General features: G+C 37.8%; 1 protein-coding gene across 1 annotated transcript in view; it reads right to left on the reverse strand.

Annotated features, from left to right (window-relative positions):
• Window positions 1-6197: 6197 nt before the first annotated feature.
• The window catches only part of cog1 (component of oligomeric golgi complex 1), a 43307-nt gene continuing 28984 nt past the window's right edge, over window positions 6198-20520 (reverse strand). Inside the window, exons 8-15 of the mRNA XM_062050533.1 lie at window positions 20158-20520; window positions 16535-16681; window positions 14265-14423; window positions 13763-13866; window positions 9986-10094; window positions 8612-8721; window positions 7514-7592; window positions 6198-6357 (exon numbers count right to left, since the gene is read on the reverse strand). The exon at window positions 20158-20520 is cut by the window's right edge and continues 68 nt beyond it. Of these exons, the coding sequence (XP_061906517.1) occupies window positions 7547-7592; window positions 8612-8721; window positions 9986-10094; window positions 13763-13866; window positions 14265-14423; window positions 16535-16681; window positions 20158-20520 (1038 nt within the window). The 3' untranslated portion in view covers window positions 6198-6357; window positions 7514-7546. The remainder of the gene's footprint in view (window positions 6358-7513; window positions 7593-8611; window positions 8722-9985; window positions 10095-13762; window positions 13867-14264; window positions 14424-16534; window positions 16682-20157) is intronic.

Here is a 20520-nt window from a genome sequence, read left to right on the forward strand (position 1 = left end):
TACTGATATGCTAAAGGTTCTAAGTGTTGTACGTGCATACAAATGTTTTAAATTAGAATTTCCTCTAAGGTTATATTTCTCCTCTTTAGTTGAGAAGAATTGTTGGACATTCTTGGGTAGCAGGTTATAGTTTGCTTTGTGTATAATTGTAGCTGTTTGCACATTTACCAAATCATCGAACTTTAATATTTTTGATTCAATAGATAAAGTGTTTGTATGTTCTCTATATCTAACATTATGTATCAGTCTAATTTATCTTTTTTGTAACACGGTTAACGAATGTAGCGCACGTTTGTAGTTATTTCCCCATATTTCTACACAATAACACAGATATGGTAACACTAGCGAGCAGTAGAGAATATGAAGTGATTTTTGGCCCAGGACGTATTTTGCTTTATTCATTATTGAAATGTTTTTTGCCACCTTATGTTGTATGTTTTGTATATGAGATTTCCAGTTCATTTGATCATCTATTAATACTCCCAAAAATCTTGTTTCTTTTACCCTTTCAATGTCTACTCCGTCTATTTGTGTTTGTGTATGATGCTCTTTTCTACTGTTTCCAAATAGCATTATTTTAGTTTTACTGAGATTCAAAGATAGTCTGTTTTTGTCAAACCATCTTTTTAATTTGTTCATTTCTTCTGTTATTATTTATATTATCTTCTTTGTGTTCTCTCCTGAACAGAAAGCAGTTGTGTCGTCTGCAAATAAAACTAACTTTAAGTCTTTTGTAACTTTACAAATGTCATTTATACAAGATTAAACAATCTTGGTCCCAATATTGATCCCTGGGGTACACCACAAGATATATCCAGCCGTGTTGACATATTTTCACCCATCTTCACATATTGCTTCCTGTTGGTTAAATAGCTTCTTACCCAGTTCAAGACCAAACCTCTGATGCCATATCGTTCTAATTTTTGTATTAAAACATCATGATTAATTGTGTCAAATGCTTTTTTTAAGTCCATGAATACTGCGGCCGCACATTCTTTACCATCTATTGCATTGGTAATTTCATCTGTTATTTTGATTAATGCTATCGATGTTGAGATATTTGCTCGGAATCCATATTGGTTCTCCACGAGCATCCCACTTTTGTTAATAAATATATCTAATCGGCTATTGAATAGTTTTACCATGATTTTGGAGAATTGTGGAAGTAATGAACCTGGTCTGTAGTTATTAAACTGGTGTACGTCTCCATTCTTATAATTTGGTACGACTTTTGCAATTTTCATTTTGTCAGGGAATTTGCCGGTTAGAAATGATACGTTGCTGATATATGTCAGAGGTTCTGAAATTTCTTCTGTAACCTTTTTTATCGTTACCATATCTATTCCATGACAGTCGGTTGAGGTCTTGGATTTACAATTTTGATTATTTCTTCTTTCGTCACATTCTTAAGAAACATGGAATTGGGATTTCTGTCTATGAGCTCACTCAAGTCCTCAACTGACCCATCATCAGCATTTGGAATTCTTTGTTCCAGATTTTTTTCCGATATTACAAAGTAATCATTAAAACGTTCAACTATTTGGTTCTTATTGTCATTTTTTGTATTTCCATCTAGAACAAACAAGTCAATGGCGTTTTAAAATCGTGTTTTTATCATCTTCGTCTTTTAGTAAAGGTAAAATCGTTTTTATCCTTTAACCTTTTTGAACAAGTCGTGCATGCTTTTATTTCAAGTGGCCTGGACTACTGCAATGCACTTTATGCTGGCATTAGCCAAAAAGCTCTTTCCAGGTTGCAGTTAGTCCAGAACGTGGCAGCACGACTTTTAACAGGGGCCAGGAAACGCCAGCATATAACCCCAATTCTTCGGAGTTTGCACTGGCTCCCTGTTCATCTTAAAATTGATTTTAAAACCTTGCTGATTGTTTTTAAAGCTTAGCATGGACTGGCACCTCAGTATATCTCAGACCTCATCCAAATTTACACTCCTGCGCGCGCTCTAAGGTCCGAGAGCCAGCTCCAGCTCGTGGTGCCCAAGACCAGACTTAAAACCAGGGGAGACAGGGCCTTCTCTGTGGTCGGCCCTAAGCTCTGGAACACTCTGCCCCTCCATGTTTGAACTGCTTCCACAGTGGAGTGTTTTAAGTCTCGTCTTAAGACCCACTTTTACTCTTTGGCTTTTAACACTACGTGAGTTGTGTGGTCTTCTGTTCTCTGTTGTCCTCTGTGTTTTTTTTATACATTTTCATTTCTATTTTACTGTTTTAATTGGTTTTACCCTTTAAAATCGTTTTTAATCTTTTTTTTTTTTTTAATATTGTTTTTATATTGGTTTTCTACGGAGCCCCTAAAGGGACATGGGAATTTATATATATATATATATATATATATATATATATATATATATATATATATATATATATATATATATATATTATATACACGCACACACACACATATACATGTATACTGTATAGGAAGAAACACACATACATATATACAGTATACATATATACACACAAACACTAAATTTGACAAACAAAATAACTACTATTTTTAAGAACAAGTTACAGTAATATATAATATACATATACACTACCGTTCAAAAGTTTGGGGTCACCCAAACAATTTTGTAGAATAGCCTTCATTTCTAAGAACAAGAATAGACTGTCGAGTTTCAGATGAAAGTTCTCTTTTTCTGACCATTTTGAGCGTTTAATTGACCCCACAAATGTGATGCTCCAGAAACTCAATCTGCTCAAAGGAAGGTCAGTTTTGTAGCTTCTGTAACGAGCTAAACTGTTTTCAGATGTGTGAACATGATTGCACAAGGGTTTTCTAATCATCAATTAGCCTTCTGAGCCAATGAGCAAACACATTGTACCATTAGAACACTGGAGTGATAGTTGCTGGAAATGGGCCTCTATACACCTATGTAGATATTGCACCAAAAACCAGACATTTGCAGCTAGAATAGTCATTTACCACATTAGCAATGTATAGAGTGTATTTCTTTAAAGTTAAGACTAGTTGAAAGTTGTCTTCATTGAAAAGTACAGTGCTTTTCCTTCAAAGATAAGGACATTTCAATGTGACCCCAAACTTTTCAATGGTAGAGTATATATATACATGCTTATACATAATATGTATGTATATATATATATATATATATATATATATATATATATATATATATATATATATATATATATATATATATATATATATATATATTTATATATTATATATACACATATACATATATATATTTATATAATATATATACACATATAAATTATGTGGGTAGATATGTGTTCTAAAAAGGGTATTTCAACAAGTAAACAGTACAGTAGGTAGTTGATGTTGATAGATGTAATGCACATAAGGGTATTCTAGTCAGATGCGCGTGTGTAAATATGCGATGTGTAAATATCAAAATATTACGTACGTCGAATCACTTTTTGTCAGGCAATATTACATTTAATGACAATTTTACATAAATGAATACATCTAAACACGTTGTACATATTTATAATTTGCAGGAAGAAATAACAGTTACAATTGTGTGTGTATCTTCCAAGCAAGAAAGAAGTTTGATCACATCAACATGGGACTAACTGACACACTCCGCTTCGCTGCAGGTCCGCAAGCCACGCCCACCCCCCACAGCCACAGAAGAGGAAAACTGTCCTTTCCCGGGCATGATAACGTCTTAAATAATGTCAAACACGTAGCGTTACAATAACCAGGAAGATAACGTGTTTGTCTCACACCTACTAATCAAGCATTCACATTTTGCCACAACACACATGGGGGAAAGTCCTAATTGGAAATACAGCCATATTAACTCCTAAACTGCCATTTTAACACACACTAAACCATCAACACGCATCCAATGCTTTCTCGTGCGCACGAGAAAGTTTCTCGTGGCCACGAGAAACTTTTTATTAAAAAAAAACAAACAAAAAAAAAAAACTTTTTTTTTTTTTTTAAATAAAAAGTTTCTCGTGGCCACGAGAAAGTTTCTCGTGGCCACGAGATACATGTCTAAAAAAAAATAAATTCCCATGTCCCTTTAGGGGCTCCGTAGTTTTCTATTCATTTATTTTTTGTTTTTATTCAGTCATTGGTGGAGCATAATATTGTTTTTAATATTGTTTTTAATATGGCTGTGCAGCACTTTGGAAACATTCTCGTTGTGTAAATGTGCTATATAAATAAAGTGGATTGTGGGCAGCACGGTGGCAGAGGGGTTGTGCATCTGCCTCACAATACGAAGGTCCTGAGTAGTCGTGAGTTCAATCCCGGCCTCGGGATCTTTCTGTGTGGAGTTTGCATGTTCTCCCCGTGACTGCGTGGGTTCCCTCCGGGTACTCCGGCTTCCTCCCACCTCCAAAGACATGCACCTGGGGATAGGTTGATTGGCAACACTAAATTGGCCCTAGTGTGTGAATGTGAGTGTGAATGTTGTCTGTCTATCTGTGTTGGCCCTGCGATGAGGTGGCGACTTGTCCAGGGTGTACCCCGCCTTCCGCCCGATTGTAGCTGAGATAGGCTCCAGCGCCCCCCGCGACCCCGAAGGGAATAAGCGGTAGAAAATGGATGGATGGATGGATGGATTGGATTGGATTGGAAAGAAAGTACTGGGGGTAATCTTTCTTAGCACCATTTATAATTATGCTATTTAGGATGCCCCATGTTGCTCTCATGTTGTTTCTGTTCTTGTTTAATAATTGACTGTAGTATTCCTTCTTACGGGCAGCACGGTGGAAGAGGGGTTAGTGCGTGTGCCTCACAATACGAAGGTCTTGAGTAGTCTTGGGTTTGCGGTAGGTAAGCGGTAGAAAATGGATGGATGGTATTCCTTCTTACATGTTCATAGTATACCAATTAGCTTGTTTTTATATTTCTTATACTTATTTTCTGCCTCTATAGATCTGTGTTATAAATATTCGATATAATGTATTTTTTTTTTTGTGACAAGCATTTTTCAGTCCTTTTGTCATCCATGGTTTGTTGTTTTTCTTTTGCTTCTTACTAAGTTCTTTCCATGGACAATGTTTATCATAGTGTTAGAAAAGTGTTGGAAAAATTCTCATATGCATCATCTTCATTGTATACATTGTCCCAAATTTGTTTCCTCAGATCCTTCTTGAAGGAAATCATTCCTTCCTCTGTGCATAGTCTTTGAAATGTCTTTTTGTCAATGTTCTTCTTCCTGTAGTTCCCATCATAAATAGTAAAAACTGGTAGATGGTCGCTGATGTCAGTTGTTAACAGTCCACTTGTTGTATTATTATCAAAGACATTAGTGAAGATATTGTCAATAAGTATAGCACTGTGACTTGCAATTCTGGTTGGCCTTGTGACTTGGGGATACAAACTCATACTATACATTGTATCTGTGAAGTCATTAATGGACTTTTGGCTTATTGGGGTTCAAGAGATCAATATTTAAGTCTCCACATAAAAAAAGTACTTTTTGACTGATTCCATTGAAAGTTCCCTTAATCCAGTCTTCAAATCCTTCAATACTTGAGTTGGGTGCCCTATATACAACTGATCAATACATTTCTGCTTCTTTCATGACATATCTCAATGGTAAACATTGGCAATAGCCAGTGACATGTTTTTTACCACCTTCTAATGGAAGTCCTTCATCACATACACCGCAACTCCGCCTCCATTCTTATTTACTCTATTAATATAATTGAGTTCATATTCTTCTAGTCCGAAGTCCATTCCTTTTTTTGCATCCATCCATGTCTCTGATACAGCGATAATTTTACGTTATCATGTAGCTTCCTACTGAGCATTAATACCATTAGTCAGTAGCAAGTAGGGCACTTAAGTTAGATGGATACTTTATTGATTCCTTCAGGAGAGTTCCCTCAGGAAAATTAAAAGCATACAATGTTAAATGTTTTGTGTTACATTTAAAGTCTTTTTTCCATGCACTTTATTTGATAAACATGTTGTTTTGTATAGAATTGTTTTGTATTTCATTGACTTGCTTTTTAGTAAGATCGACACAAACGTCCTCCGAGATGGAAGTAATGTGCACACCTGGTGTAAAGTATAGCAAAAAGGTGTTTATTATCGTTAACAACTGGTGAACAAATAATGCTCAAAGATGAAGAGAAGATATCAAACATCAAGAAGCAAGTAAATACCAGAGCAACTTTATTTAGAAAGTCCCACCGTTGATGCAAACAAAGTACTTTACACGTCAAATATAGAAAAACATATTCATCACCTTTATTTTGAAAGTTATTTGGTCATCCCAGACAACCAAGGAAGTTTGAACAAAGCTGGAGAAGATGAGTCTTCTTCCTGATCAGCCAGCTGGCGGAAGATGCTTCCTGCTTTCAAACGGCCATTTTCTGCCTTTGAAGTCTGGGGACAAAACACAGAAACTTTCTCAGAAAACGTTTTAACAGAAAACATTTGAAACTTTCTCAAAAAACTAAAACTTTTAAACTTTCTTAGAAAAGAACATTTCTCAAAAATACATTTGAAACTTTCCCAAAAAACAAAGACACTTCTCAGAAAACAAAGAAATATTCTCAAAAAATTTTGCGAAAAACTCAAACTTTAAAAACACAAAAAAAAGAAACTTTATCAAAAAACAAACTTTCTAAAAAAAAAAAATTCTGCGAAAAAAAAACATTCTCAAAAAACTAAAACTTTTTGACAAAAAACATTTGAAACATTCTTAGAAAATACAATTTCTCCCCCCCCCCCCAAAAAAAAAAAATTCTCAAAAATATTTGAAACTTTCCCAAAAAACAAACAAACTTTCTAAAAAACATTTGAAACTTTCTAAAAGCACAAAGAAATTTTCTCAAAAAACATTTGTGAAAAACTGAAACAAAAAAAAACAAATAAACTTTCTCGAGAAACAAAAACTTTAACAGCAAACATTTGAAACTTTAAAAAACAAAACAAAGAAATATACATTGAACACACTATTTAGTACTTTGAACACACTATTTATTACATATACACACTAATGTATTACTTTATACACACTATGTAGTAGTTTATACACACTATGTATTACTTTATACACACTATGTAGTAGTTTATACACACCATGTAGTACTTTATACACACTATTTAGTATTTTGTACATACTATTTAGTATTTGTATCTTCGTAGACGAGGGTGTAAATGCACCAGTTTGTAAAAACTGCAAACAATACTTAATCAACATGCCGTGACCTGAATATGAAGTATTATTATTAAGTATTAGCGATATTGTTGTTATAAGCGCTAACGTAAAGGTACTATTTTTTTGACAACATCACCTATATCCTTATTAGTATTTACTACACTATATACTTACAGTGTGTACATAAAACCTTGATGCACTTTATAGGCGGAAATAGAGTGACTTGCATTGCTCCATTGGTAAGCCGACTCTTGCTAGCGTTTATTTACGATTTAGAATGCATAAAAGAGGAAAACTTCTTGTCCCACATAAAGGATGGTGAATGGAACACAATTAAAAAACAAAGCAGTTCCCCTTTAAGATATTTTAAATATTTACCAGCTGGTGAGAATTGGAACTTTTGGTGGCAATCTAGGATTTATGCAGACCGGACATGCTGAGAGGCAACAAACCAAACCTGCAGACAACAAAAGGAGTTATTATTTATTCATTCCTCCAACTGATCAACCCTGATTGAATCACATCCCAAATGTGGGTGGGTTGATGACCCTTTTGCGTGCTTGTGGGTTAGTATGTCTCATTAAGGCCATTCAGGAATGCAATTGTTTGTAGTTTCTTGCTTATTTATTTGGATGTATATATTTTATTTTACTTGTTGGGGGAAAACAGCACAATTATGTGTCTGAAAATAAATAAATACATATTCAAAACAAATAAAAGCCCAATTTATTTCTAGTCCCCTGGAATAATAATGATGTGTACACAGTGCACAGTGTGGAGCCGCTCACCACCTCAATTACGGAAAATAATCTACATTTCTTAGCATCTTAAGTGTCATCATCAAGTTTTGTTATCACTGGAGGACGACACCTAACATGTTACACACCCAGAGCAAGCAGGAGCGGGCATGCTAATCGCTAAGCTAGCATGAAAAGAGAAGAATGAAGTGCCAGGTAAAGTTAGAGAAGTGCGATACAGCAGAAAGTAAGCGGATATCGATGGAAAATTACTAAATATATTAATGAAAGAGTTACAAAGAGGATAATAAAAGTGTTGCTGTGTCAGCATTGTCACAATTAGTACAACACACGTCAGAGGACGGTCCATCCATTCACTGGTGGTGTCGACACCATCAATAGTATCAGTATATGGTCGATACCAAAGTGTTTAGATTAATATTTTTTAATTGACAACATCTGTTTTTTGTATATTTGGTCATGTTTACACTCTCAGGGAAGAATTGGCTGGACACAGGAGGACTTTCAAAGAGTGGTAGATAGTAGTTTTTGTGTACTACTGACCTTATGTGTACTAACACACATATTGTGTTGTCATGGCAACACCGTCAATAGCACTCACTTAAAAAAGACAGTTCATACATGTGGTTGGTATCGGATGATGTCACTCGACAGTATCGGCAGATAAAACCTTCCCAGGTGAATAAATGTGTAGACCGAGGGAAAGAGAAGCTGAGACCTGATGGGATTGCTGGAGAGAGGAAGGATGTTGTGAGGCTCCTGCGAGGTCGCGCTGCTGCTCCGCCATCCGAACGGTTTCTCCAAAACTGTCAGCAGCCCAAACAGCACCTGCAAGAACCAAAGCACTTAGTGTGGTGTTCCTACAGCGGCTCGATTACTTCTCTTCCATACACGTCTGCTGTGATATATCTAGGGCTGTCCTGATTCGATATCAGCAAAAAAACAAGGTCACGATATCAACTTGCATGTCAAATGTGTGATATCATGTGCGATGCAAGCAGTCCTGCAGCGTGTTTACTTGTGTGTGAAATCATGTGCGATACAAGCATTCATGCCACGTGTTTACTTGTGTGTGATATCATGTGTGATACAAGCAGTCCTGCAGCGTGTTTACTTGTGTGTGATATCATGTGTGATACAAGCAGTCCTGCAGCGTGTTTGCTTGTGTGTGATATCATGTGTGATACAAGCAGTCCTGCAGCGTGTTTACTTGTGTGTGATATCATGTGTGATACAAGCAGTCCTGCAGCGTGTTTACTTGTGTGTGATATCATGTGTGATACAAGCAGTCCTGCAGCATGTTTACTTGTTTGTGATATCATGTGCGATACAAGCAGTCCTGCCGCGTGTTTACTTGTGTGTGATATCATGTGCGATACAAGAAGCCCTGCAGCGTGTTTAGTTGTGTGTGATTTCATGTGCGATACAAGCAGTCATGCAGTGTGTTTACTTGTGTGTGATATCATGTGCGATACAAGCAGCTCTGCAGCGTGTTTACTCGTGTGTGATATCATGTGTGATACAAGCAGTCCTGCTGCATGTTTACTTGTGTGTGATATAATGTGCGATACAAGCAGTCATGCCGCGTGTTTTACTTTTGTGATGTCATGTGTGATACAAGCAGTCCTGCAGCATGTTTACTTGTGTGTGATATCATGTGCGATACAAGCAGTCATGCCACATGTTTACTTGTAATATCATGTGTGACACAAGCAGTCCTGCAGCGTGTTTACTTGTGTGTGATATCATGTGCGATACAAGCAGTCCTGCAGCGTGTTTACTTGTGTGTGATATAATGTGCGATACAAACAGTCATGCCACGTGTTTAATTGTGTGTGATATCATGTGCGATACAAGCAGTCCTGCAGCGTGTTTACTTGTGTGATATCATGTGCGATACAAGCAGTCCACAATTGGTATCGTATTAGGAAGTGTAAAAGTTGTATCAGGACAGCCAAATAAAAAGTACAGTCGACCTTAAAGATGAGCAAAATTATTTTGCAATAATTTGCAATAAACCAAAAACTATTTAAAAAATGTTTCATTGTTTTAACAAACGATAGGAGTGGAATGATTTGAAGAGAAACCGTACGGATGTCCTCTGGCACAGACGATGGAGGTTTGCATTGAGGGGAGTCGTGAAGACGTCCAGGTCAAAGGGGTCGATGTGGCTCTCCAGCCAATCACAGACCGCCTGCATTCTGAAAATACAACATCTTGTGATATTATCACCAAAATACAGTCAGACCAATAGTCAGACTGTACAAAATACAGTCAGACTGTACAGAATAGTCATACTGTACAAAATACAGTCAGGCGTTACAAAATACAATCGGACTAATACAGTCAGACTACACAAAAACAGTCGGACAAATACAGTTAGACGTTACAAAATACAGTCTGACTCTATTAGTTTGACTGTATTTTGTACAAAATACAGTCTGACTGTACAAAATACAGTCAGACTAATAGACTGTACAAAATACAGTCAGACTTTACAAAAACAGTCGGACTAATACAGTCAGACGTTACAAAATACAGTCTGACTCTATTAGTTTGACTGTATTTTGTACAAAATACATAATAGACTGTACAAAATACAGTCAGACTTTACAAAATACAATCAGACTAATAAGTCAGACTTTATAAAATACAGTCAGACTAATAGAGTCAAACTGTACAAAATACAGTCAGACTAATAGTCAGACTATACAAAATATAGTCAGACTTTACAAAATACAGTCAGTCTAATAGAGTCGGACTGTACAAAATACAGTCAGACTTTACAAAATACAATCAGACTAATAAGTCAGACTGTACAAAATACAGTCAGACTTTACAAAATACAATTAGACTAATAAGTCAGACTGTACAAAATACAGTCAGACTAATACATTCAGACTGTACAAAATGCAGTCAGACTAATAGTCAGACTGTACAGGCAGACTATACAAAATACAGTCAGATGAATACAGTCAGACTGCACAAAATACAGTCAAGAGTACACAAAATACAGTCATACTGTACAAAATACAGTCATACTGTACAACATACAATCAAGCTACACAAAATACAGTTGGTCTAATACAGTCAGACTGTACAAAACACAGTCAAACTAATACAGTCAGACTGTACAAAATACAGTCATACTGTACAAAATACAATCAGACTACACAAAATACAGTTGGTCCAATACAGCCAGACTGTACAAAATATAGTTAGACTGTACAAAATACAATCAGACTACACAAAATACAGTTGGTCTATTACAGTCAGACTGTACAAAATACAGTCAGACTGTACAAAATACAATCAGACTACACAAAATACAGTTGGTCTAATATAGTCAGACTGTACAAAATACAATCAAACTAATACAGTCAAACTGTACAAAATACAGTCAGACTACACAAAATACAGTCGGACTAATAGTCAGTCTGTACAAAATACAGTCAGACTGTACAAAATACAGTCAGACTAGGGCTGGGCGATTTTACCCCGGCCGAGTCATACCAAAGACTATAAAGATGGGACCCATTACCTCCCTGCTTGGCACTCAGCATCAAGGGTTGGAATTGGGGGTTGAATCACCAAAAATGATTCCCGGGCGCGGCCATCGCTGCTGCTTATTGCTCCCCTCACCTCCCAGGGGGTGATCAAGGGTGATGGGTCAAATGCAGAGAATAATTTTGCCACACCTAGTGTGTGTGTGTGTGACAATCATTGGTACTTTAACTTAATATGATCGTGATTTCCATTAATTTGAGTTGGATCCCGGTGATCAGCTGCATATATTTTCTCCATCAAACATGGCGGAACGGTTAGAAGTTAGCGCAGTAGTAAACAGCAGGGAAGTGACGATGCTCGGTATAATCCTGCACGGAACAATCCGCCTTTATTGACCGTGATCCTGTGTGTGTCTGTCAATGTGTGTGTACGTTTGTGTACTTTTGTGTGTATATGTGTCAGTGTGAGTGCGCGACTTCGCAAAAGTGAGTCTCCTCATAACATAATGAATGTTCAATCAGCGTTCTTCCCCTTACACAGCTGTAAGCGCAGCCCAGAAGAACAAAATAAGTAAATATGATTAACACTAGCATAGAAGTTTAAAAGGGGCAGCGACTTTACTTTCACTATCTGCTGCAGATCACCAGTAATCCTGCCCTGAATGCAGACTTGCAGGCACTCACAGGAGTCCCTATTAGTCCAGACTGGGAGAATCAAAACACACTAATTTTATCACAAAAGTATTTTTTACATCTAAATATTTCTAATGGTGTGTCATGTTACAGTGGCCAAAATATTAAATATACTTGTTAACATACATGATTTTAATGAATACATGGGCCTACGACGCTACTGTATTTTAATGGTGGTCATTAGGGTGGTACTTGGACCCCGACTTAAAAGCCTACTGAAACCCACTACTACCGACCACGCAGTCTGATAGTTTATATATCAATGATGAAATCTTAACATTGCAACACATGCCAATACGGCCGGGTTAACTTATAAAGTGCAATTTTAAATTTCCCGCTAAACTTCCGGTTGAAAACGTCTTTGGATGATGACGTATGCGCGTGACGTAGCCAGTGAAACAGGAGTATCGGTAGCCCATTGAAGCCAATACAAATAGCTCTGTTTTCATTTCATAATTCCACAGTATTCTGGACATCTGTGTTGGTGAATATTTTGCAATTTGTTTAATGAACAATGGAGACTGCAAAGAAGAAAGTTGTAGGTGGGATCGGTGTATTAGCGGCTGGCTCCAGCAACACAACAAGGAGGACTTACTTGGATAGCAGACGCTCTAGCCGACGCTAGCCGCCAACCGCATCTGTGATCGGGTGAAGTCCTTCGTCGCGCCGTCGATCGCAGAAACGCAGGTGAGCACGGGTGTTGATGAGCAGATGAGGGCTGGTTGGCGTAGGTGGAGCGCTAATGTTTTTATCATAGCTCTATGAGGTCCGGTTGCTAAGTTAGCTTCAATGGCCTCGTTAGCAACAGCATTGTTAAGCTTTGCCAGGCTGAGAATTATTAACCGTGTAGTTACATGTACATGGTTTAATAGTATTGTTGATCTTCTGTCTATCCTTCCAGTCAGGGATTTATTTATTTTGTTTCTATCTGCATTTGAGCCAGATGCTATCACGTTAGCTCAGTAGCTAAAGAGCTTCGCCGATGTATTGTCGTGGGGATAAAAGTCACTGTGAATGTCCATTTCGCGTTCTCGACTCTCATTTTCAAGAGGATATAGTATCCGAGGTGGTTTAAAATACAAATCCGTGATCCACAATAGAAAAAGGAGAGAGTGTGGAATCCAATGAGCCAGCTTGTACCTAAGTTACGGTCAGAGCGAAAAAAGATATGTCTTGCATTGCATTCTAGTCCGTCACTCTAACGTTCCTCATCCACGAATATTTCATCCTCGCCCAAATTAATGGGGTAATCGTCGTTTTCTCGGTCCGAATCGCTCTAGCTGCTTTGAAAACAATAGGAAAATATGAGGAGGCGAACAACTGACTACGTCACGCTACTTCCGGTAGGGGCAAGGCTTTTTTTTATTAGAGACCAAAAGTTGCGAACTTTATCATCGTTGTTCTCTACTAAATCCTTTCAGCAAAAATATGGCAATATCGCGAAATGATCAAGTATGACACATAGAATGGATCTGCTATCCCCGTTTAAATAAAACAATTTCATTTCAGTAGGCCTTTAAACAACTTGAAAAACTTATTCGGGTGTTACCATTTAGTGGTCAATTGTACGGAATATGTACTTCACTGTGCAACCTATTTATAAAAGTCTCAATTAATCAATCAATCAAACTTGGTGAAAAAGTTTGAGAACCACTGATCTAAAGTATCACCTTGGGTCTTGTGGTGATCTTTTGGCAGACAAGGTGGCGTTAAGATACCAGAGATCAAACATCATTTGTAGGGCTCGGTTCTGGGTCATTGGAAAGATACCTTCCTGAAAAGACATAAAACATCATGGCTACTATGCATTTAAATGTGTGATATCATGTGCGATACAAGAAGTCCTGCAGAGTGTTTACTTGTGTGTGATATCATGTGCGATACAAGAAGTCCTGCAGCGTGTTTACTTGTACGATACAATGTGTGATACAAGCAGTCATGCAGCGTGTTTACTTGTGTGTGATATCATGTACAATTAAAGCAGTGCTGCAGCGTGTTTACTTGTGTGTGATATCATGTGCGATACAAGCAGTCCTGCAGCGTGTTTATTTGTCTGCGATACAATATGTGATACAAGTAGCCCTGCAGCGTCTTTACTTGTGTGTGAAATGATCTTTTCAGTATATGCTCATTTTGTGCGTGCATGTGACTGTGTGTGTGTGTGTGTTTTACCCCGGGCGTCTGCTGTGTGAGTCGGTGGTACTCTTGCAAGACCTGGTCCAGGCATGCCTGCAAAAGTTCGTGCAGGGTGGCTCGTGGCAGAGTGTGGCCCCCAATCCTGTTCACCTCTGCACACAGCCGGAACAGGAGGGACTGGACAAACCAAGATGGCTGCAAATGGCATGTCATGTGATCACGTAAACCTTCTTTGCACCTTTTCAACGCGCAGTATGTTAGTGATGTGCGATACCACTGATTTTCTTTCCGATCCGATACCAAGTACAATTCAGGCTGGCATCGGTGAAACCGGTCCGATACCGATACTTAGTGTAAATATACCAAATGTGTCTGCTAAAAATTAAATAAGATATTTATTTAATAAACAACAGTAAAAATGTGAGAAAAATTTGCAAAAAATTTAATGAAATGAGAAAAAGCTGAATTATTTAAACTAATAATATTAATGTACAATGTTCTTGTTTTTAAATATATAATGTCTGTGTTTAGCACTTTTTTATAATAAAATAATATCAAAATGCCCCCCAATACCTGACTTTTCAGTATGCGGCCCTTGGTGGAAAAAGTTTAGACACACCTGATCTGAAATATTAGAAGTTCTCTGAATATAAATATAATATATCTAAAACATAAACAACAATGAGTTAGTTAATTAAAAAAATAATACTTACTTATAAATTAAATTGAAAAATTACAACAGTCATAATAAATATTGTTAAATGTGTACATGAACATTCATATTTTCGTACAGGCAGAATTTTTGACACATTAGGTTATGCAGTTACACAATCATATTATTATTATTATTATTATTATTCTATTCTTACATGGGAAAAAACAGCAGTAAAAATGTAAGAAAAAGAGCAAAAAAATCTGTATTTAATGAGAAAAAGCTGAAATGTTATAACTCAGGGGTGTTCAAACTATGGCCCACGGGCCAATTCGGCATTCTGAGCGGGCAGGGTGTTAACATATATCATTTAAATATCTGGCAGTTTGACAGATGATTATTTGCCACCATATTGTGGACGACTCAAACCAGTGATCACCAAATGTACTTTCCAGGACCTACATGCACAGCAATTACTTATATGACCCAATCCAAACAACCTTCCCGAGTCATGGCACACAAAAAACACACATCACACCTGTTACCCAAACTTTGTGGATACTATAAAAAACAGCCAACCACCCTAGAATTTTTTTCTTCTAAATTACACCTATTTAAATCCATTGCAAGGCATGATGAGAAAACTCTCTCCACATGTATCCATGTTTGGCACATTTTAGCTGCTTGATATTTCTGATTGATTACAAAACTTTAAGGAGGTCGTCGCGAAGGTAAACAAGGTAGGAGTCGAAGTTTCACATACTCTGGATAATCATTTTCTAGCATTGGGCTAAAAAAATTGACTGAATGCAATATATATATGTATAGATAGATAGATAGATAGATATATGGATATGTATAATATAAATATATGTATGTAACTGTATATACATATATACAGTATATATATATATATATATATATATATATATATATATATATATATACATACATATATATATACAGTATATATATATATATATATATATATATATATATATACATACAGTATATATATATATATATATATATATATACATACATACATACATACATATGTGTATATATATATGTGTGTATATATATATATATATATATATATATATATATATATATATATATATATATATATATACATACATATGTATATATATATACATATATATATATATATATATATATATATACATACATACATACATACATATGTATATATATATACATATATATATATATATATATATATATATATACATACATACATACATATGTATATATATATACATATATATATATATATATATATATATATATATATATATATATATATATATACATACATATAGTTACTTTGCATGCAGTCTGCTTTTGGCCCCCAGACAAATAGTTTTAGCCCAATGTGGCCCCCCAGTCAAAAAGTTTGGACACCCCTGTTCTAACTAATAATTAATAATATAATATACTTAGTCACCTACGATACAAAGCTAACACAATATCTGTTTTTAACAACAACCCTGAACTAAAGTATCAAAAGTATCGATACTTTGATCAAATCAATATTACAGCATAAAGATCTGGTATCGGCGGTATGGACATTTCAGTATTGATCCGCACATCACTACAGTAAGTCGACTGTGAGAACTGAACTGCCCACCTGGACGGGAACACGTATTTTGGACGTGACGCTGCTCCCCGACTGAGCCTCTTCTTGGATCTCCAGGTCCTCCCAGCTAGTGGCAGTCGTCAGGACCGCGCCCGCAGAGTCGGCATGGAGGGCCGCGCCAAAGGAGTCTAGCAGAGTCTGAACCAGGAGAGACAATAAATCAACTCCACATCGTGTAAAGCGGGTGTGGACTCACAGACACTCTAAGACAGGGGTCTCAAACACGCGGCCCGCGGGCCAATTGCGGCCCGCGAGACGTTATTTTGCGGCCCTCACCTTAATATGAAAGTTTAATGTTAGTGCGGCCCGCAAGTTTTAAATGAATGGCGCTTAACAGCGTTGTGAGCGGAGCTGAAGGAATCTACCAATCACAATCACGGTGTGGTATGAGGCTCTCGACAATATCGAGAGCGTGCCGTGATGGCACTGCCTTTAGTGACCTCTAGAAACTGTCACCGCATCATCTTTTTCTCCATACTAACAGCGTGCCGGCCGAGACACATGTTGTATGTGGCTCCTGCAGACAACAAACAAGTTATTGCAAGACATACTTGAGGAACAGCCATACATGTCACACTGAGGGTGGTCATGTTTTATTTTATTTATTTTTAACACTGTTACAAATATGCGCCACGTTGTGAACCCACACCCAACAAGAATGACAAACACATTTCGGGAGAACATCCGCACCGTAACACAACATAAACACAACAGAACAAATACAAAGAATTCTTTGCAGCCCTAACTCTTCCTGGGTACAAAATACAAAAAACACCCCCGCTACCCCCAACCCCGCCTCCTCCCAACCTCGCCCACCTCAACCCCCCCACACACACCTCAACCCCCACCCCCCCTCATCTCCCGAATTCGGAGGTCTCAAGGTTGGCAAGTATGCATTGACGTCACTTGCGTGATGTAAGTGAAGTGAAGTGAATTACATTTATATAGCGCTTTTTCTCAAGTGACTCAAAGCGCTTTACATTGTGAAACCCAATATCTAAGTTACATTTAAACCAGTGTGGGTGGCACTGGGAGCAGGTGGGTAAAGTGTCTTGCCCAAGGACACAACGGCAGTGACTAGGATGGCGGAAGCGGGGATCGAACCTGCAACCCTCAAGTTGCTGGCACGGCCGCTCTACCAACCGAGCTATACCGTCGTAAGCAGAGAAACATTTTGCCGCTTTTCCACGACACCCGCACACGCTCTTCCTGCCTCCCTCGCTCGCCCCCCTGCTCGCTCCCGCCCCCGGCGCGGCTGTAAACAGTCCGGGCGGGGAAGACGAGCGCTCCGATAGCTTCCAAAGCACTCCGCCGAAGGACCGAGCGACAATACAAAAGTGTGGTGCACTGGACCCCAGCGCTGATACTCCGACAGAGAGTCGCTGGGCGAATCAGACGTGTAACACGTTAGTGGTGATGTTAGCCCGTTCGGGGCTAATTGTGCTACTGTAACTGTAAATTCCACGGCGAGCCACCAACACCCCCCCCCCCTCCCGTTGGCTCCAGACAGAGACGATTTTTGATGCAATATTTCTTTGTTGAGCACAGGGGCACCCCGACGTGTCTCATTTCATTTCATTTCATTTTTATTTATCTCCTTCATTGATGTGCATCTTTGATCGATAGACAATTATACCTCAATTATTCAATTATACATTTACACACCAATGCCTGAGAAGGAGCAGGATGAAGAAAAATCGTATATTTTTCTGCCCCCTTCAACATAATACGTAGTCTTACTTAATGATATTTAAACCAACAATTACATCAAAATATAACGAAAACAAACAAAAAAACACACAAAAAAACAGAAGAATTGCAAAACTTCATGATGTACAAACCGAACAAAAAAAATAAAAGAAGTAATATACACCTCACGGGATGATACAAAACAAATACAAAACCAGGCAAAAAATAAGTAAAATAATAAATATAAAGCAAAATGTAAACACTTATGGCTGTACATATGATCTTATTCTGTCTTTATATGGTTTTTTTCAATTGGAATATATTTTTACAATCTTTTATCTCATTGTAAAGAGAATTCCATAGTTTAACCCCCACCACTGATATGCACATTTGTTTTAAAGTTGTCCTTGAATACTGATGTTGGAAATTACCTTTTCTTCTATGCTCTTCATTCTCAGAAAGGATGAAAAACATTTTTTGTAAATTTGCTGGTAATGTTTTACTTTTAGCCTTAAACATGACACATAATGTATGTAACTTTACTAGCTCCTGTAGTTTCAATAAACCTGAATTAATAAATAATATGTTAGTGTGTTCTAAGTAATCTACTTTATGAATAATCCTTATAGCTCTTTTCTGTAGTTGATACAGAGAAAGTTGCAGTGCACAAGGAATACAATTTAAAACGTCATTATACAACTAAACATGCTGAGGAGTATGCAAAATACCAGGGAGATGAGAGAGTGAACCGGGTGGCAAATTTTAAAACCAGTCTACTGAGGCAACAAGATTTCGTCAAGAAAGCAAGCGAAAAGAGCGATGCAGCAGTCAAAGCTAGCTACATGGTGAGTGAGATGGTTGCTAGGGTGGGAAAGCCATTCAAAGAAGGTGAATTCATTAAAAAGTGCATGTTAGATTTTTTTAAAGAAATCTTTTCTTGCGGCCCAGCCTCACCCAGTTTCTGCATCCAGTGGCCCCCAGGTAAATTGAGTTTGAGACCCCTGCTCTAAGACATAGACCAGGAGGGACGGGTACTAAACTCAGTACTTTTAAAACTGAATGCCATAGGTGCTAATTCACATACAATCTTTTCCACTACAGACGGCCCAGGGGCCCACCTGAATCTTGATTTTAATCACACTGAATATTTATATCTAACCTATACTAACAGTTGAACAGGATGTCAAAAGACATAAAAGCATGTGGTAATCACAAATATTATTATCAAGACTTAGGTCAGCCTGATTACAAAATAAATACTCATCAAAAATACTGCAAAAAAAAAAAATACAATTATGCACTGCTAAGATAAATATGTTCTAACTAAATTAATAATAATTTTAATAATTGTTTCTCAAATAAACTGTCAAAAAAATGTAAGTGGAAAAGAAAATACAGCTTCAGCACTTTAGTCCTAATTTTTGCACTTAAGAAACTTTTCTATGGCTTCTGTTTGTTATTGTCATGACTGCCACAAGTGGCGGAAAAGTGTACTACAACTGAGTACCGCTGCCACAGCTGGGAGATATTTGTGGGCCGCCCTCAAGGGGGCGCTTGCAGCCCAAAAATGGGTTAAGAAACACTGGGCTATGCCGTATACACGCTACTGATTAGCATTAGCAATTTTACACAGCGATTTCACTGAGATGAATGTTACAATCAAACAGCTGGCGTGTAATGAGTACAATACTTACAGTATTAGCACTTAATGGCAAAGACTACTTCCTGACTACTTGCAAATGTCACTCAGGAGTAGATTTGGACCGATACGTCTTTTTCAGGGCCGATGTCAATACCGATTGTTACCGATCGTAAATACACCTTCCTGAAAAGACACTTCACAGATAACTGGACTATGCCTATTGTGTGTGTGTGTGTAGTTGTTTCAAAGTTCATTTCGAGCAACATTTTCAAAAGGGGCTGACCTTTGAGAGGGCGGAGCTCCAGATGCGGTAGCCCTCTAAGCTGCACTGCACAAGCTCCTCCTTAAGCTCCGCCCACTTGACCTGAGAGACGTTGACCTCTGCAGCCACCTTACTTTTACCCAACTTCTTGCTCTGTTTGCTCGCAGTTTTAGCCGCGGCCTCGCCCGCTCGCTGGCGGCCCACAATGCACTGCTTCAGGCTAGGACACAGCTCGGACACAGACTGACACAGCCGGGCCATGAAGAGAACCGGACTCAGGCAGGCGGAGCCGGGCGGCGCCACGGACAGTTCAGTGCGGATGGCGGACAGAATGCGGCGGATGCAGGCGCGGCAGCCATCTTGTAAAGCCTCCTCCACTGCCAG

The sequence above is a fragment of the Entelurus aequoreus genome, linkage group LG06 (genome assembly GCF_033978785.1).
Source record: "Entelurus aequoreus isolate RoL-2023_Sb linkage group LG06, RoL_Eaeq_v1.1, whole genome shotgun sequence".
NCBI classification, from domain to species: domain Eukaryota; kingdom Metazoa; phylum Chordata; class Actinopteri; order Syngnathiformes; family Syngnathidae; genus Entelurus; species Entelurus aequoreus.